Raw genomic sequence first — 17129 nt, forward strand, 5'->3', positions numbered from 1 at the left:
ATGTTTCGTATATATGCTGATAACACACTCATCTCTCTCTCTCTCTCCTCCTCTACTCTCATCTCTCTCTCTATATATATATATATATATATATATATATATATATATATATTATATTATAAATATAAATGGGATCACTCACTTATATGTGGCCAAAACATATGTTTCTGTGGCTTTCATCCACGTCGTCAGTTGGCATATTGTCCGCAGAATAAATTTATTCCCTTTGAGATCGATGTTTCATATATATATATATAATACATTCGGATTGAAGAGACGTGATATACAGAGATAAACTTCAAACCCTTTCACACATCGTGAAAGTCTAATAAACTGTCTGGTTGACAGTTTCTAAGATTAGCCTACGATTAAGCAATGTTGTTTTGTAACGGGAGACGTTTGAACTCACCTCACATAAGTAAACAGAACTACTTTGGGATTGTCATTTGGAAGGACTTGTAACGGCCATCCTCGCAACATGGGAAGAGTTCTCAAAAAGCGAATGTGCTCAGGATCTACACCCCTATCAACGTGCATGAATATATCCACAAAATCTTCTCTTCCTACAGACAAAAGCTCCACATCATCTCGGCATGTCACCGTCGCACTCCGCCTGGCTTTGTGCATCAACGCTAGTTCCTGGAATTGAAAGGAAATGAAGCAGAAATAAATTGAGAGATAGAGGTTTTTAAAAATCTTATTTGACTTCTCCGATTGCTTAAATTTTTTTATGATTGGCTAAAATAATGCAGATTTTATTTTCTTTGAACACCGAGAAAGTCATAAAATTGGTCGCGCTGCGAATTCGTTCGAAAATTCTAAATGCAAGAGAGCAAGAGCCGCTCTTTATCAGGTAAATTGCACAGAACTATTGGTGAACATTGTAATTTATTTGTTTACCCTTTTCAAATTAACTAATCCTCTTTACCTTGTTATCTAAGTTAACGTTATGAGGAAAAACAAGTATTGGCTTTGAATATCTAGTAATTTGAATCTTAAACATGAATTGATTATAATCATGTTACCCCAAAACTCTTTCCTCGTCCTAAAACAGCGGCGGTTCTGGCTTTCTGTTCCCCTGTCAATTTGTCTATGTCCAAAAGAGTGACGACGGCTGAAATAAAATGATAAAAGATTAGCAACGCCACCGTATATTGAGCAATGTACAGAAAGCTCACCTCTTTCCAAAAGTAAACAAGTGCACAAAATGCCTAATAATGAATTTTAAAAATGAATGAATAACCGAAAAAAAACCCCCAAACAAATCAAAAACAATAAAGAACAATTCCCCCCGAAAAAGCCCTAACAAAAAACGAACAAACACCCCCCCCCCCCCCCCAAAAAAAAAAATCCCCCCCCCCAAAAAACCCCAAAACAAAACAGAAACAAAAAAAACAACAAAAAACATGCAAACAACAAAAACATAAACAAAACAAAACAAGGAAACAACATCACAAATGCATCGGCATCATCATCATCATCATCATCATCATCATCATCATCATCATCATCATCATCATCATCATCATCAACAACAACAACAACAAAACAACAACAACCACAACAACAACAACCACAACAACAACAACAATAATAACAACAACAATATGATCACAAAAAATAACAATAAGGAAAAAGAAAAAAGAAGAAGAAAAAACCTTACTGAAAGCATCAAAGTTAATCGTTAAAACGACTTTAAACGTTGTGAAACGAATATAATGGTTTTTTAAACGATAGCAATTTCAGCTTTATTGAACCAGAATCAGAAGCAATATGGTCACACAGTATAGTGAATGGCTAGCTTAGATATGGCGCAAAGTGTCATTAAAAAATCTTTTAAAGAATTTTTTTTTAAAAGGAAAGAAAGAAAACAATACAAAACCAAAAAAAAAACAACAAAAAACAACAAACAAACAACAACAAACAAAAAAACAAAAAACAAAAAGAAAAATAGAACATATTAGAAAAATTATTGTGAATCCAAAAGCTGAAGTACACCTGATGAAATCCCCCTTAAACCAAGATAGGTACCTAGTTGCTTTCATACGAGAGAGAGCTAGACCTGTGAGATCACTAAACTACACTTCGGGTCTCTCCTTGACACTTTGTCATTGTGTCGACCAAATGATCCTAACCTGCTGGTTAATAATTCCTTTCTTGTTTATTTACAAGGAGAGTTAAGATGCATGCTTCCATTATGTAGTGCCCTGACATGTTACTCCTAAACGTGATTTCGATATATGGATCGATCAAGAGGCACCCTCCCCCTCTAACCCCCCCCCCTCTTCTCATCTCGTCAAAATGTCTCAATCCCGAGTAATCACACAAGCCAATCTCTTCTAAAAAAAGTGTCAGGTTTTAGACTTTTTCACAAACTGGAAAGGGGTTTATCTTATCGATCGACATTTGATGTGAATGTTTTCAAAATAAATAATAGAAAGGGCTTTGTATCAGACTAACCTGTTCCCGAGAGAATGAAATAAAAGTTGTCAGCAAGATGTCCTTGTCTGATGATGACTCGTTTAGCTGAAAACCTGTGAGAGTAGATTGGTAATCATATTCACAACCATAAGGGGCGCAAGTGTCAAACATTTAAATGCTGTTTGATATATCCATAGACGTCTATATACAACTTTTTAAAACTGTCCTATTATTAATAATAATCACCACAAAAAATAACACTGTATTTAAAGCATACTTATTTGGAGGCGTGGAGTTCTTTCTGAATAAAAGCTTTGGAAGCTTCAATTAATCTTTCATATTAAAGAACATCCAGTTAAAGACAATTTCATGCCTTGGCCCTCCGTTTAATATAACTGAAGGCCGTTCATGCAAAATACCGTCGGTACATTTGGATTTTTATTTTAGAGAAACCAACTTATTCCGACAGTGCTTTAAAAAGACGTACTTGTACGTAAACATTACTGTACAGATTTAATACGAATAATAAATATCAACTCTTGATTTCAACACAAATATTTTATTAAAGCATTGAAGAATAAAAAAGTAAAGAAAGAAAGACAAGATTTAATGGATGGTTTCCCTTACGTATAAACGACATAGACCCTTGATGAACTGGTGAATGTACCTAAAGGATGGGATCTTCTCGCAACTATCGTTAAAACTGAATATATATTTTGTTAAAACATGTAGAATTTTAATTGTGGTCATGTTTGGAACACGTTTGTTATGAGCATAACAGTGTTAGCGGTGCTTCTCAAAGAAGTGTATAAACAATAATAATTGGTGATGGAGCTAATTCATGATGAATAAAAATGTACAGGCCGGAAGACACATCTTGAGAAAAAACAAATAAACCTGAGCTTTTAAACAGCGCAATATCCAATAACGTACTTAAAGCGCATTACAAGAAAGAATATTTTTCTAGTTCTTAATGTAAACTCTTTGGTCTTGTCTCCTAAACTGAATAGATTAATTTAAGATGGTGTTGTCCATTTAATAGAAATTTAAAATCCACGTTTAGGCCCTATACTTTACAAGTAGCTTCCAGTCAAGGCTAGAATCTAGTCAGCTTTGGTGTATTTGAATCTTCTGCCTCCCTCTGCACTCAACGTTTACTCCAACTGTATGTATCTCTAATATATCCTAGATCTCATGACTTTAAATGTTAGCATCTATCAAGATTAAACGTAAAAACTTTGGTGGTAGGTCTCATGAAATTTGGACCGACAATATAGGATTATTTCCCTTAGCCTGCAAGATTCCAAAGCTCTATATCAAGTTTATTTTTAACGTCTGAAATCATATATCTTCACTAATTACCCTAATTGACTTACATTTCGTTATATAGACGCGACTTTCCATTATCTGACCTACATTTTGATGGATTTTATTTTTTTGATGCGTCGTTCATGCTACTAGATACTACTGTATTATTATTATTTATTTTATTATTATATTATTATTATTATTTTTAATTATTATATTTTATTATTATTATTATTATTAGTATTAAGTATTATTATTATTATTATATTATTATTATTATTATTATTATTATTATTATTATTATTATTATTATTATTATTATTGTTATATTACCGTTCGTATATTCCAACTCTGGCTAGGGATTGCTGCATATTAATGGGAAACTCGCTGAATTCTGGCACAGCCTGACGTAGGGACACCAACACAGCGTGCAGTTGTTGTGATGACCTGAGGATTGGATCCATGGACAAGATATTTCGTGCCTCGGGCGTGATTTGGATCTGAAATTATAATGCATGCTTATTTTTGTCTGGGGTGAGTGTTATACCAAGAGAGAGAGAGAGAGAGAGAGAGAGAGAGAGAGAGAGAGAGAGGGAGGGAGAGAGAGAGGGAGAGAGAGAGAGAGAGAGAGAGAGAGAGAGAGAGAAAGTCGTCTATTTTTCCTCTTAAATGATCATTCTTCAATGATATTATCTTTACAGCTCATTGTTCACACAAACATCCTGGGGGGCCGTGGCTGAATTCATACCTCATGTAAAGTAGAAAAAGTATTATTGATTTAATCAAGTGGAAACTTAACGCTGAACTTCCATAAATCGTTAAACATTACAGTTCAAAATAGAATTTGTATGACTTTCTTTCTACACTGATCAATTAAAAAAAATCAATGTAAAAATTTGCTTCCCCTCCTTATCTCTCTCTCTCTCTCTCTCTGTCTCTCTCTGTCTCTCTCTCTGTCTCTTCTCCTCTCTTCTCTCTTCTCTCTTCTCTCTCTCTCTCTCTCTCCCTCCCTCTCTCTGACTATCTATCTATCATTCTATCTATCTATCTATCTATCTCTCTTTCTCTCTCTCTCACTCCTTCTCTCTCTGTCTCTCTCTCTGTCTCTCTCTCTCTCTCTCTCTCTCTCTCTCTCTCTCTCTCGCGCGCGCGCGCTCTTTCTGATACACACAAATAGGGAGAAATAAGGAGAGAACAAAGAAAATGAGGAATGATTTGACCGTAAGATGAGCGAGAGAGAGAGAGAGAGAGAGAGAGAGAGAGAGAGAGAGAATGAGAGACACACGGAAAGTATGCAAGTGCAAGAGATGGGGAAGGGATGTATGATAATATGTATATATATATATATATATATATATATATATATATATATATATATATATATATATGAGAGAGTGAGAGAGAGATAGATAGATAGATAAAAGAGAGAGAGAAGAGAGAGAGAGAGAGAGAGAGAGAGAGAGAGAGAGAGAGAGAGAGAGAGAGAGAGAGAATGAGTGCTTTTTTTATGTGCGAGTTTGCTTATGTGAAAGTGCGTGTTTATGTGTTGAGAGAGAGAGAGAGAGAGAGAGAGAGAGAGAGAGAGAGAGAGAGAGAGAGAGAGAGAGAGAGAGAGAGAGAGAGCTAAAGTAATATATGACCTAGTGTTAGAGGAATGTTAAACACACACACACACACACACATAATATATATATATATATATATATATATATATATATATATGTGTGTGTGTGTGTGTGTGTATGTGTGTAAATCATGTGACTAATGAGCTACGGTAAAGACATTCCATATTTGTTTTGTTTTTTCCAGGCCTATTGTAAAATTACGAACTACTGTCTCCGATTGATAAAATCGTTATTTGCAGAAAAAAAAGAGTATAATAATGTTTGACCTTGTGTCAATAATCTCGATATCAAGCTAACAAATATGATAAAGATGTCGACAATAAAATCCATATTGCTCTTTAACAAAAACTAGACTTAAATTAAAGGATTGATTTGTCAATAATCGTGTCATAACATTTGATAAACATATAGATTTGTTATCAGAAGAAAACATGACTCGTTGTTGCTTTGGGATAGGTTGCTCTCAGCTCAAAACTCTTAATGGTATTAGTGGTAACAGTAGTAGTAGTCATAGTAGTAGTAGTAGTAGTAGTAGTAGTAGTAGTAGTAGTAGTAGTAGTAGTAGTAGTAGTAGAAGTAGTAGTAGTAGTAGTAATTGTTGTTGTAGTTGTAGTAGTAGTATGTATAGTAGTAGATAGTAGTAGTAGTAGTAGTAGTAGTAGTAGTAGTAGTAGTAGTAGTAGTAGTAGTAGTAGTAGTTGTAGTAGTAATTAGTAGTTGTAGTAGTAGTAGTGGAAGTTGTAATTTTAATTGTAGAAGTAATCTTATATAGAAATGAAGCTAAATTTATGTGATAGGAACAAAAAAAAAGGAAAAAAAAAAAAGGGAACACTTAAAGAATATTTATAGGAACGGAAGAAATGTTCACAAATTTTGCAATAGTTATGGATCTTATGAATGGTTTGTGTGGGTATCTTTTGCAATACTGGAATGATAGTTTAGATTTAAGAATATTCGTCAACAAAATGTCAGCTCATAACAGCAGATAAGTTTGTCCTGCTCATTAAAACCCATTAGTCCTAAGTTCTACAATGCTCATTTCGCCTTAAAGTGCTTGATTTATTCCCATTTAGAGGAATCCAACTTTATACTGCGCCGCTTTAAATGAGTATTATTTCAATATCGCATAGAGCCCTGTACGCGTTCACCTCACTCTGAATCGAATGGGGAAAATTAAAGTCAGTGGATGACCAAAAAAACACAAGAGATAAGACCGAATTTTTAGAAGCGCCGAACAAGAGAACTTATCAGTTACGTCACAATCGACGTCACAATCAAATTAATTTGTAGGAAATGCAGCCGAGTCTGAAATAAAAGATTAAAATTAATTATTGGGAAACCTGCGATCTATTGGAGTGTGTCAGGGTAAACACGCACTCTTCAATATTTATAGACTTCTACATTGTTCTTGATTAGGTTTGGTGATTAAAATCTTACTTGACACTGCCTTTGTTTTTTCAACATCATCCCTTCCTTTTCTCAGACACCCTCTCCATACTCCATCATCATCATCATCATCATCATCATCATCATCATCATCATCATCATCATCATCATCATCATCATCATCATCATCATCATATTCTTCTTCTTTTTCTTCTTCTTTTCCTCCTCCTCCTCCTTCTCCTCCTCCTTCTCTTCTTCCTCCTCCTCCTCTTCCTCCACACAATCACTACTAATAAACTAATACTACGACTACTACACTACACTACTACTACTACTACTACTACTACTACTACTACTACTACTACTACTACTACTACTACTACTACTACTACGACTTCTACTAATATTACTACAATAACAACAACAACAACAACAACTACAACAACAACAACAACAACAACAACAACTACTACTACTACTACTACTACTACTACTACTACTACTACTACTACTACTACTACTACTACTTCCATCACAACGACGACGACCACCTCCACCACCACCACCATCATCATCATCATCATCATCATCATCATCATCATCATCATCATCATCATCTTCTTCTTCTTCTTCTTCTTCTTCTTCTTCTTCTTCTTCTTCTTCTAATTTCCCTTTGCCACCCATCAACTTCTATGCTATGCTTATCTATTTTACATATTTAAAAAAGAAAGGTTCTCCTCCCTATTTCTCTACCTCCTCCGTCTGCTTCTCCTCATTGTCTTCTTCCTCTTCTTTAATCCTCTCTCCACCTCCTTCCTCTCTTCCCCTCGCTTATCCGCTTCCCTCCCATTCTACATCTATTTTGTCGATAGACTCTTCTCACCTGTCTGTTGGCTTTGAAATCTTGAGGATCAAAGGATATTCCGTAGGTTTCATATGCCCGTTTTGATGTCATGTGAGGATCACTCAAATTTAGACACATGCTTAATTTCCGTGCTTTTTCCTGTCGTTGTATACGTTCTCTGTTAGATAAATAATGAGCACAAAAATAAATAACTTATTTTCTGTCGACTGGTATCCCTGGAAAAAATTAATGGTCAAGTGTGTCAAACTCATTTATTCATTGGATTGAATCTATCTATCTATCTATCTATCTATCTATCTATCTATCTATCTATCTATTATCTATATTTCTTCTATCTACTATCTATCTTATCTATCTATCTATCTAACTATCTATCTTATCTATCTATCTATCTATCTATCTATCTATCTATCTATCTATCTATCTATCTATCTATCTATCTATCTTCTCTTTGTACAGTGTCTCTATAGTAAATTTGTCGGCCTCTGTAAACGGCATTGTACACGAGAAACTAATTTAAAAATCCACTATGATTTGAAAAATAACATTTGAATTTGTTGGATTGAGAATAGATACATGTTTGTTTTGATAACAATCTGCAAGGATATAGATCTGCTTCTGCTTGAGACAGATTCCTTTCTTCAACTGTTCAAACAAATAGTGCAGAATGGTTCAGTATTGTTTTGACAGATATGTAAATGGATGTGCATAGAGTTTTCCAGGCATAGCAACAAGTGTGTTCTTTAAAGAATTACAACGCGCAAATGCTACAATAATTTGAGTCATCTTTTCGCCGATATCAACATTTTAGGTGGTGCTACAAGATTTTATATTATGTATTCAAAACCCGCTCATTCAATCATTTAAATATTTTGCAATTCTATTAACAAAGAATCGTTCTAATAGTGTAAAAAATTGTAAAAGACATCTTTATAACTTTTTTTTTAATTGAAAGAAATAAACAACGGCTCGTTTTGTTTTGGTGACCACCTGATATAATGTATGTATGCGCGTGTGTATATGTGTGTATGTGTTTAAACCAATCTATCTATCTTTCTGATGACTGACTTATCTTTCTTACTGTCTGCCTGTCTGTCTTTTTTTATAACAAAGCGCCACAAAGAATACTCACCTTGTTGTGAAAATTGCTCGCAGTAGAAGGATGATTAACCTGACAGCTTTGCGAAACCGAACTTTTGGCTGAAATAAATGTTTGTTAGAAGTTTAGCAATTGTTATAGTTGGATAAATAAACAATGAATATCTAGGTGGTGATCATGTTTGTAGGTATTGTAGATGGGGCATGATTGTGGTATTGGGAAATGGTGTTATCAAGTTAAATACCGGACTCTGGAGAAACTCGTATTTAAAAAATTTGGCCAGAAAACACATCTTTAAATAATCCTCATCATGGCAAAAACTCCCAAACCTGAGACTTTGCGAAATCACAAGTTTGAGAGTTTTTGCCAAGACGAGGGTCATTAAAATTAATTAATATTTGAAGGACGAGTTTTCTGGTCAAATTTTTAAATACGTTTTTTCCAGAGTCTTGCAGTTAACTGAATAATGACGATTTACAAATGGAATGCTGAATGTAAAGCGTAGAGACTCAAGTAAAATGAAAATTGTGGATTTGAAAGGGATTTTCTACACCATATATCAAAATCGAATAATCAGCTTAAAGTAAAGCCAAGTTTTTGGCTTACCATGAAGAGTCTGGGTCCAAAATCGCCTTGAGAACGAGACTTTTTCAGTCGTGACTTTAGCCGTTGCAAATTTTCAGAATAACGTCGCCTGGTGCCTAAAGATTTTCCAAAAACATAACCATATCCTCTCAATTTGTCTGCAAAATTTGGAAGCCGATGCAGGCCATATTGTCTATTGCCTTGGTAACATTGCCCAGCTCTTGAGGAATGGCTTGATGATTTCCCAAAAGTAGCACTTAATCTGACTTTCGGTGACAATGTCTGACGGGAATTTTCGCTGCAAAAATAGGTTGATTTATCTGTAGCATTGATTGACCTTTGGAGTACATGATTCATTTAAATCCGTTTTTCTTTCGAATAAAGGTTCAAAATAAGTTAGGCTATTTGTTTTCAGATAGTTAGATATCGTTTAATAATCTAAAGAAAATTTTAGTAAATCGGTCTTGGAAATACAATGGGGCTTTAAACCCCCCCAAAAAAAAGAAAGAAAGAAAAACATACAAAAGCAAAAACAAACAAAAAAAAAAAAAAAAAAAAAAAAAAAAAAAAAAAAAAAAAAAAAAAAAAAAAAAAAAAAAAAAAAAGAAAAGAACGAAAAAAAACCCAGCAAAAAACAAAACAAAACAAAAACACAAAACAAAACAAACCCCCCCCCCAAAAAAAAAAAAGAAAAAAAAAAAGAAAACCCCCCGCAAAAAAAAACAAAAAAAACCCAACAAAACAAATGGTTTCTCTCTGGTCCCTTTCATTTATGACTTGTAATACCTTAACATGAATATTGGAGTGATCGTCGAGTTTTTGTCGGTAGTTGGAAAATGTCTTACTTTTCTTGATTGTTTTTCAAACCAACCAGAAACTTTTCTTCTTTGAATTCTTGATGCCGCAATGTCCGATTTAGGTTAGTCTTTTTACTCTCGTGTTGTACTTTACCAAATTTTTTGTGGGTATCTGTTGATATGTCGTTTGAATGTTTAAAATTTCTCACTTTGTTGATTAATGTTTTGAAAGGCAGTGAAGGCGCCTCTGTTGCTTTCATGTTAGTTAGATTTCGGTACGTGCTGTGGTTTTGTCGTTTGTTACTTGGCTGAAATGGTCTTACATCATGCTTCGAATAATTTTCAACAGACATTTTATTATAGGTTTGTCTGATTGTCAGCATGTTATTAACTTTAGGATGAAATGGTTTATTGACAAAATGATGTGCATTGAGCATTTGATCCATAGTGTCCTTTTGAACCATTATTAAGAGATGAGATCGGAAAAATAGTGTTATGAAATTAAAATTGAAAACGTAGTTTGTAATTTATTATGACCAATAAATTTTCATCAAATTAAATGTGAGATACATATCTATATTGTTTTTAAGATGCAGCACTTTCTAATTTTTCCAATCAAAATATCTATGTCCTTTACTGAATGACTTCCAAAAAACAATAAAAAAATAAAATATTTTTATGTAAAAGAGAAACGCATAGTCCAGCAAGAATAATGCTTGTGATAATAATATAGATCTATGTCCGTCGTCTAAGATCAACCGACTTCCCATAGTATTGGTTCAAACTAGACTCTACGTCAAATAGTATCGGTGGCGTGTAGGAGAGTAATTTCTTCAAATAATATAAGCCACTATCCAGCCTTGATTGTAAGCCCCGTAAATCCATTGAAAGAGATAAGAGAAATTCACTAGATATGTCCTGTCTAGTCATATTGGAATCATAACATGAATAATGAATTAGATTTGCACGACTAACGCCGTCTGATGTCATAATTATTTTCAACCTTTTATCTTTTACCTCATTCATTAACCATTGTAAAATTCATTGACTGCCGTACTCTGGAAAAAATCGTTAAAAAAAATTTGACCAGAAAACTCGTCCTCTAATCATTGATCGATTTTAATGACGCTCATCTTGTCAAAAAAACTCAAATCTGGGACAAGACTCGTGGTTCAGAATGTTGATTTATAAAAACACAATCAAAAACACAAAATAGAATCCCCTTTATTCATACCTAAGGGGACAATTTTCTTTGGAGTATATTTCAATTGAAGACTTGGATAACTGAGGAGTTAGTCGCAATGGGTCGCGTAAAGTGACATGTTGTCGAACTCTGTACCTTTCGACTACAAAGCGAAAACCTGAGCCACGTTGCCCTTGTGACTACTTATTTCAAAACGAATTTTAGTCCAGGCTTTTGATTGGATTTCAACATCATCTTATAAAGATATGAAGGGTACAGAGGAAAAACGCAGATGGCCACCTTTTGAAATTTTTGTGTCTGTCCCCTTGAGTAATGTCAGGGGTATAGACTTTCCCTCTATAAATAGAGCAGCAAAGAAAATTAAAAATACAACCATTATAAAGAGTTATGGTTGTAGTTTTTGAGCTGTCTTGTTATAGAGGGAATATCTAGACCATTTTCATTACTCGGTCACAAACATTTCAAAAATGGACATCTATGGTTTTCCCGCGTACTCTTCATAATTTGTGAGTTTAAATAAATGCGTTCAATGAGGAGAGTGAGTTTGTGATTCTAAGTGTTTGAAATCGTGAATTCCAATCTAATTTGTTCCAACACAATACCAGATTGACGAAGATTGTCACAAATATTACTATCAAGCTGTCATTACTTCTTTCACCTAATAAATCCATTGTTTTACTCCAAAAGTAAGAGCTCATAATAACAAAAATAATATTATTACGATTAAGATTTGGAGAACAAGATTATTTGCGTAATTGAGTTATATGTAGTTCTTAACTTGAACGTGGGACGGAATTAGTACCTACCCAGTATTTACCCTAAATCTTTCTTTCCTTTTCATAGAAGAAAGGTTAATTATAAAAGGCCAGACGGAACATGTAACGTTATTTAGATTAAAACAAAAGATTATTAATATAATATTATTGAGTTGTGTCGTCACACAGTATCAACGAAGTGTTATGTTATATCAATAAATGGCTATAGGCTACTAAATGGAACGCTCATAGTGTGTTAACCCTTCCATTCGATATTGTAAAGAACTTGGGCAAAAATTATAGACGATCAAGAGGTGATCCTAATCTTCACCATTACAATCCTCAACAAATCAATTGGTGATCGATGTGATTTACAATTATTATGCCAATGCCATACCTTGCATTAAACGTATTCCCATATTATCTGAAAAGACGTTGAGATTTTTTCAGCTTTAGCGGCTCGCGATGCAATACCATGTCTAGCACCGCCGACATAATGTGGTGGAGTGACCAGTTTCTTTCCTTGTCATTTTTACTTCAACTAATATCAAGGAGACCCCGCTACCCATTTGTTACTGGGTGAACGAATCAGCGGGACCCTGGACTCAGTAATGTCTCTCGGTTTAGGTACCAGGTGTGTGGCTTCGTGGTCTTGTGTTTTATGGACACTCACTCCAAACCCGTAGGCACCTTGTTCCAGTCTCGCTAAATGCAACTCAAATTTAAAACCTTGGAAAAAGGTACTTTACACACATTCTATCACTGCACTCAGGGGTTCAATAAGTACTTTGTCGGTAACGGCATTGGCTCTTCATAAAAAAAAATGCAGCAGCGCCTTACAGGCGTCATATCGCGTCCTTCATGTTAAGTGTTGCTAATGGATTGACACTCCTTGTAACATTTATAAAGAGCATTGAGCAAATTTTAGTGGAAATTGCGCTTAACAGAATAACTCAAGCTTAAAGCTCAATCTAACCATAACGCCTCTTACGCCTTGTGCATTGAAGTAAAAATAAGGATTGGGGTTGGAATGAAGATGAGGTTCGGCAGAGATGCAAGATAATAATCTGGAGAATGCTTGATAATAAATGGCCAGACAAGGCATATAAAATTTGATGAAGGTCGATCTCTTGAGCAATGCATTCCGGCAAAATATATTTCATTTTATCGTGTATCATTGGTATCAACGGCATTAGTCGTACTCACCTCGATGTAGCTCCTAAAATACTGATGAGATTGAATTTGTTCAATTGTGATGTCATCCATGCCCAGGTCGTCGCGAACTGTCTCCCTTGACGAGAGTGGCTTGGACAATGCGGGTTGTGGATGGAATGTTGTTCGTGTTCTGGGAGACTGGGTGTCTGAAGGTGCGGTACTAGTAAGGAAACGATCCTCTATCAACTGGAGAAATAAATTTGTTGATGATGATGATGATGATGATGATGATGATGATGATGATGATGATGGTTACTACTATTACTACTACTACTACTACTACTACTACTACTACTACTACTACTACTACTACTTACTACTACTACTACTACTACTACTACTACTACTACTACTACTACTACTACTACTACTACTACTACTACTACTACTACTACTACTACTACTACTACTACTACTTACTACTACTACTACTACTACTACTACTACTACACTACTACTACTACTACTACTACTACTACTACTACTACATACTACTACTACTACTACTACTACTACTACTACTACTACTACTACTACTACTACTACTACTACTACTACTACTACTACTACCATTACTACTACTCGTCTTTCCCCGCTATACCAAAACGTCACCTGCCCACCAACTGGAATGGACAAAACGCTGGATCTGGTCTACAGCAATAAAAATGGATATAAATGATGACAATTGGCACCTTTAAGAGAATCCGATCATGATATCATTCTCATGATGCCAAGCTACAAAACTAAGCTGAAATCCGTGGGTGTCGAGATAAAGAATTAAAAAATGTGACAGTGACAAAATTGAGACATTAAGAGGATGCTTCAAATGCACATGTTGGGATTTATTTATTGAAACATCAAATTCGTAAGAAGACCTGAACGACCTGGTCAGTGGGTATTTGTCTTTCTGTGAGGACACGGTGGTAAAAACTAAAAATGTGAAGTATTTTGGAAACAATAAATCATGCTCAGAGACTTGATAGTGCTGTTAAATGAGAAAAAAGAGCTTACAAACAGAGAGACCATTACACAACTTAAACAGATTTTTTTAAATTCCGAAAAAGGAAAAAGATAAAAGGAAGGAACAATATGGAGGACACATTTACAACGAAAGACATGAAAAGTTTGTGGTCAGATATGAAGAAACTAGTTGGATTTGATAAAAAGAAAACAAAAATCGACATGAAGAAATGGAAGGAAAAAGAATATCTCTACGAACTTAACCAGTTCTAAAGACGGTTCGACTATCATGACATCAGTGAAGAAATAAAGCAACTGACTGAAAGCCTCTTTTCAGAAAAAAGAGCACAATCAGATGTCATCACAGAATAAGGGACGGTTGAAAAAATATTCAAAAAACTAAATCCCAATAAGGCGTGCGGACCGGATGGAATCTCGTTATCGCTACTCAAAACTTGACTTCAAAATTGTCGCGTGCCAAAGACACCATCAGCAAAGAAAATGAATGACTTCAGACCTGTTGCAATGACTCCAATTTCTATGAAAAGCATTGAAAGGATCATACAAGGACTGTTCCTTCCACAATGCGAAACTCATCTAGACAACCATCAATACGCGGAGTGGACGACATAATACTCCATTTCATTCGATATACCCACAAACACCTTGACATACCAAAGGCATATATCAGGACTTTATTCGTCGACGTATTGCTAACAGCGCTTTGTGGATTGTGAATTATTTGACAGCAAGACCACAATGTGTGTCAGTCTGCACAGATAATAATATGGTAATTGATTCATCAACCATATCCACCAGCACGAGTGCCCCACAAGGAACAGTTTTTGTTCCTTTCCTTATTTCTATATATACAAATGACTGTGTAAGCAATATTTCTAATATCATTATCTTAAAATATGCAGACAACACAACAATTCAATTCAGGCTTTCATCCTCACAGAACGTGATATTGTAAACCACACACAATCTAGAATCCAATTTTGTTTTATTGGTGCGAAGAAAACCATCTCCAGCTCAATGTGAAAAAACAAAAGGAATGATCATTTGCTTTAGAGCAGCTGATGATGGCCACGACCCTATTATTTAAAAAATGATGAAATTGTTGAAAGACTGGAAGAATACAATGTTTCTTGGGGTCGTCATTGACGAGAAGTTAGAGTGGACATAACAGTTCAGCTGTGTCATCAAAAAGCTTAAAACGAGAATGTATTTTTAAAGAAAACTCAATGAGGTAAATTGGTCAATAAGCTGGGAATAACAAAATATCTGAAAATGGACAGAATTTAGAAACACTGCCAAAAAATGTTAAAATTTCCTTCAATTTTAGGCTGATAATTTTTATCTGAAATCATGTAATGAAAAAATCAACATAGTCATTCGAGATGACTCTCATCTACTAAACAGGGTCGTCTTCTGCATTTTGTCATAAAGAAACAAAGACATTTTGATACTTTACTCTCCACGGCTGTGAGAAACTATGCACTGACACTCACTTAGACTTAACTATAGTCACATCTCTTAAGAAAGATTTACTTTTCACAGTTAGTGAGTAATAATTCTTGATAATATTAACATAATCATGTAGATAGTAACTAATATATGATATTATCTTATGTGTCCTGTCTTAAATTTGAATTTACAGTTATTTACAATGTTTAAAGCCAACATACTTATGAAATAATGATATTATTATAGAGAGGCGATTCAATAATTATAATATTTATACAACCTTTTACTGATTAGAAATGATATATAACCTACACAATCTCTTATCTACATTCTTTTACTTTAAAACAATTGATCAATATTTCAATGAATAAGGTGATAACTAAGATACCGTGGTCCTGTAAAATAATTTATTTATCCCTCAGATGAAATATTTACACACTCGCCATAACACGAGTTTTACAATAACTGGTTTGGGTTTACTATATATGAGTAAAATGATACAATAGTGGACAAGACACTCAACTTCGGTTAATTGCAACTTCGGATAATCGCAACTACTACTACTACTACTACTACTACTACTACTACTACTACTACTACTACTACTACTACTACTACTACTACTACTACAACTACTACTACTACACTACTACTACTACTACTACTACTACTACTACTACTACTACTACTACTACACTACTACTACTACTACTACTACTACTACTACTACTACTACTACTGCTACTACTACTACTACTACAACTACTACTACTACTACTACTACTACTACTACTACTACTACTACTACTACTACTACTACTACTACCGCGAGTAATCGTGAGTTTGGGTGGAATATATAGCAATATTTATTTTTTTTAAAACCCAACCTCTTGATACTGATCTAATAGTATGATAATGTAGGTTTATTAAATCATCACAGCCACTCACCGTAAACCTAGAGTGAATACTTCTTGGATTCTGAAGATGGATTTTCTGGAGTCGTCCGTTCAAACTTTGTCCTAATACATCATAAGAATCTTCATCACTTCGATTCTCTGTGTCTGTGGTGGGGTTGGGGGGAAGGGATGTATATCGGTGAAGCTGCCGTTTAGACCTTTTGCTTTGTCCAAAATGTAAAGACTGCAATTGCTGTCTTCTTTGGGAAATGTTCGCAGATTTACCTGACTTGGGTTCGGCATCTTTGAAGTATGAAATGACTCCTGTATCGTGACGGCGTAGTAAATTCGTTGTTGAGGATAGGGAACTTTGTGACGCGTATTTATGAAGAATGTGGTTTGGGCTTGCATTTTTTGTGGCCATGTGCTTTTGCGCCAGTGCAAAGATTGAAAATTCTTTAGTTTGTGGTGAGGTCAGGAAAGAATACGTTTGTGTGTTGAGTGGTGGGAGAGTTAAAGGCTCTCTGAATCTTACGTCCTGTC

At 34.7% G+C, this 17129-nt stretch overlaps 2 protein-coding genes across 5 annotated transcripts in view; one reads left to right on the forward strand and one right to left on the reverse strand.

The window, feature by feature from the left end:
• LOC144971565 (large ribosomal subunit protein bL9m-like) overlaps nt 1–17129 on the forward strand; it is an 89068-nt gene that overhangs the window by 17340 nt on the left and 54599 nt on the right. The window lies entirely within an intron of this gene.
• Nucleotides 1–17129, reverse strand: part of LOC144971563 (uncharacterized) — a 48065-nt gene that overhangs the window by 11574 nt on the left and 19362 nt on the right. For 2 of the 4 annotated variants that reach the window (XM_078912603.1, XM_078912602.1), the window contains exons 2-9: nt 16639–17129; nt 13252–13446; nt 8738–8805; nt 7624–7762; nt 4063–4229; nt 2461–2534; nt 1026–1114; nt 410–639 (exon numbers count right to left, since the gene is read on the reverse strand). The exon at nt 16639–17129 is cut by the window's right edge and continues 15 nt beyond it. In XM_078912603.1, the coding sequence (XP_078768729.1) occupies nt 410–639; nt 1026–1114; nt 2461–2534; nt 4063–4229; nt 7624–7762; nt 8738–8805; nt 13252–13446; nt 16639–17010 (1334 nt within the window). In that variant the 5' untranslated portion in view covers nt 17011–17129. Of the gene's footprint in view, nt 1–409; nt 640–1025; nt 1115–2460; nt 2535–4062; nt 4230–7623; nt 7763–8737; nt 8806–9310; nt 9978–10075; nt 10852–13251; nt 13447–16638 lie in introns of those variants that run through there. The other 2 variants (XM_078912606.1, XM_078912604.1) reach the window with 2 other exon arrangements.

Source organism: Berghia stephanieae, chromosome 4 (genome assembly GCF_034508935.2).
Source record: "Berghia stephanieae isolate SIO BIC M18660-M18661 chromosome 4, UCSD_Bste_1.3, whole genome shotgun sequence".
Classification (NCBI taxonomy): Eukaryota; Metazoa; Mollusca; class Gastropoda; order Nudibranchia; family Aeolidiidae; genus Berghia; species Berghia stephanieae.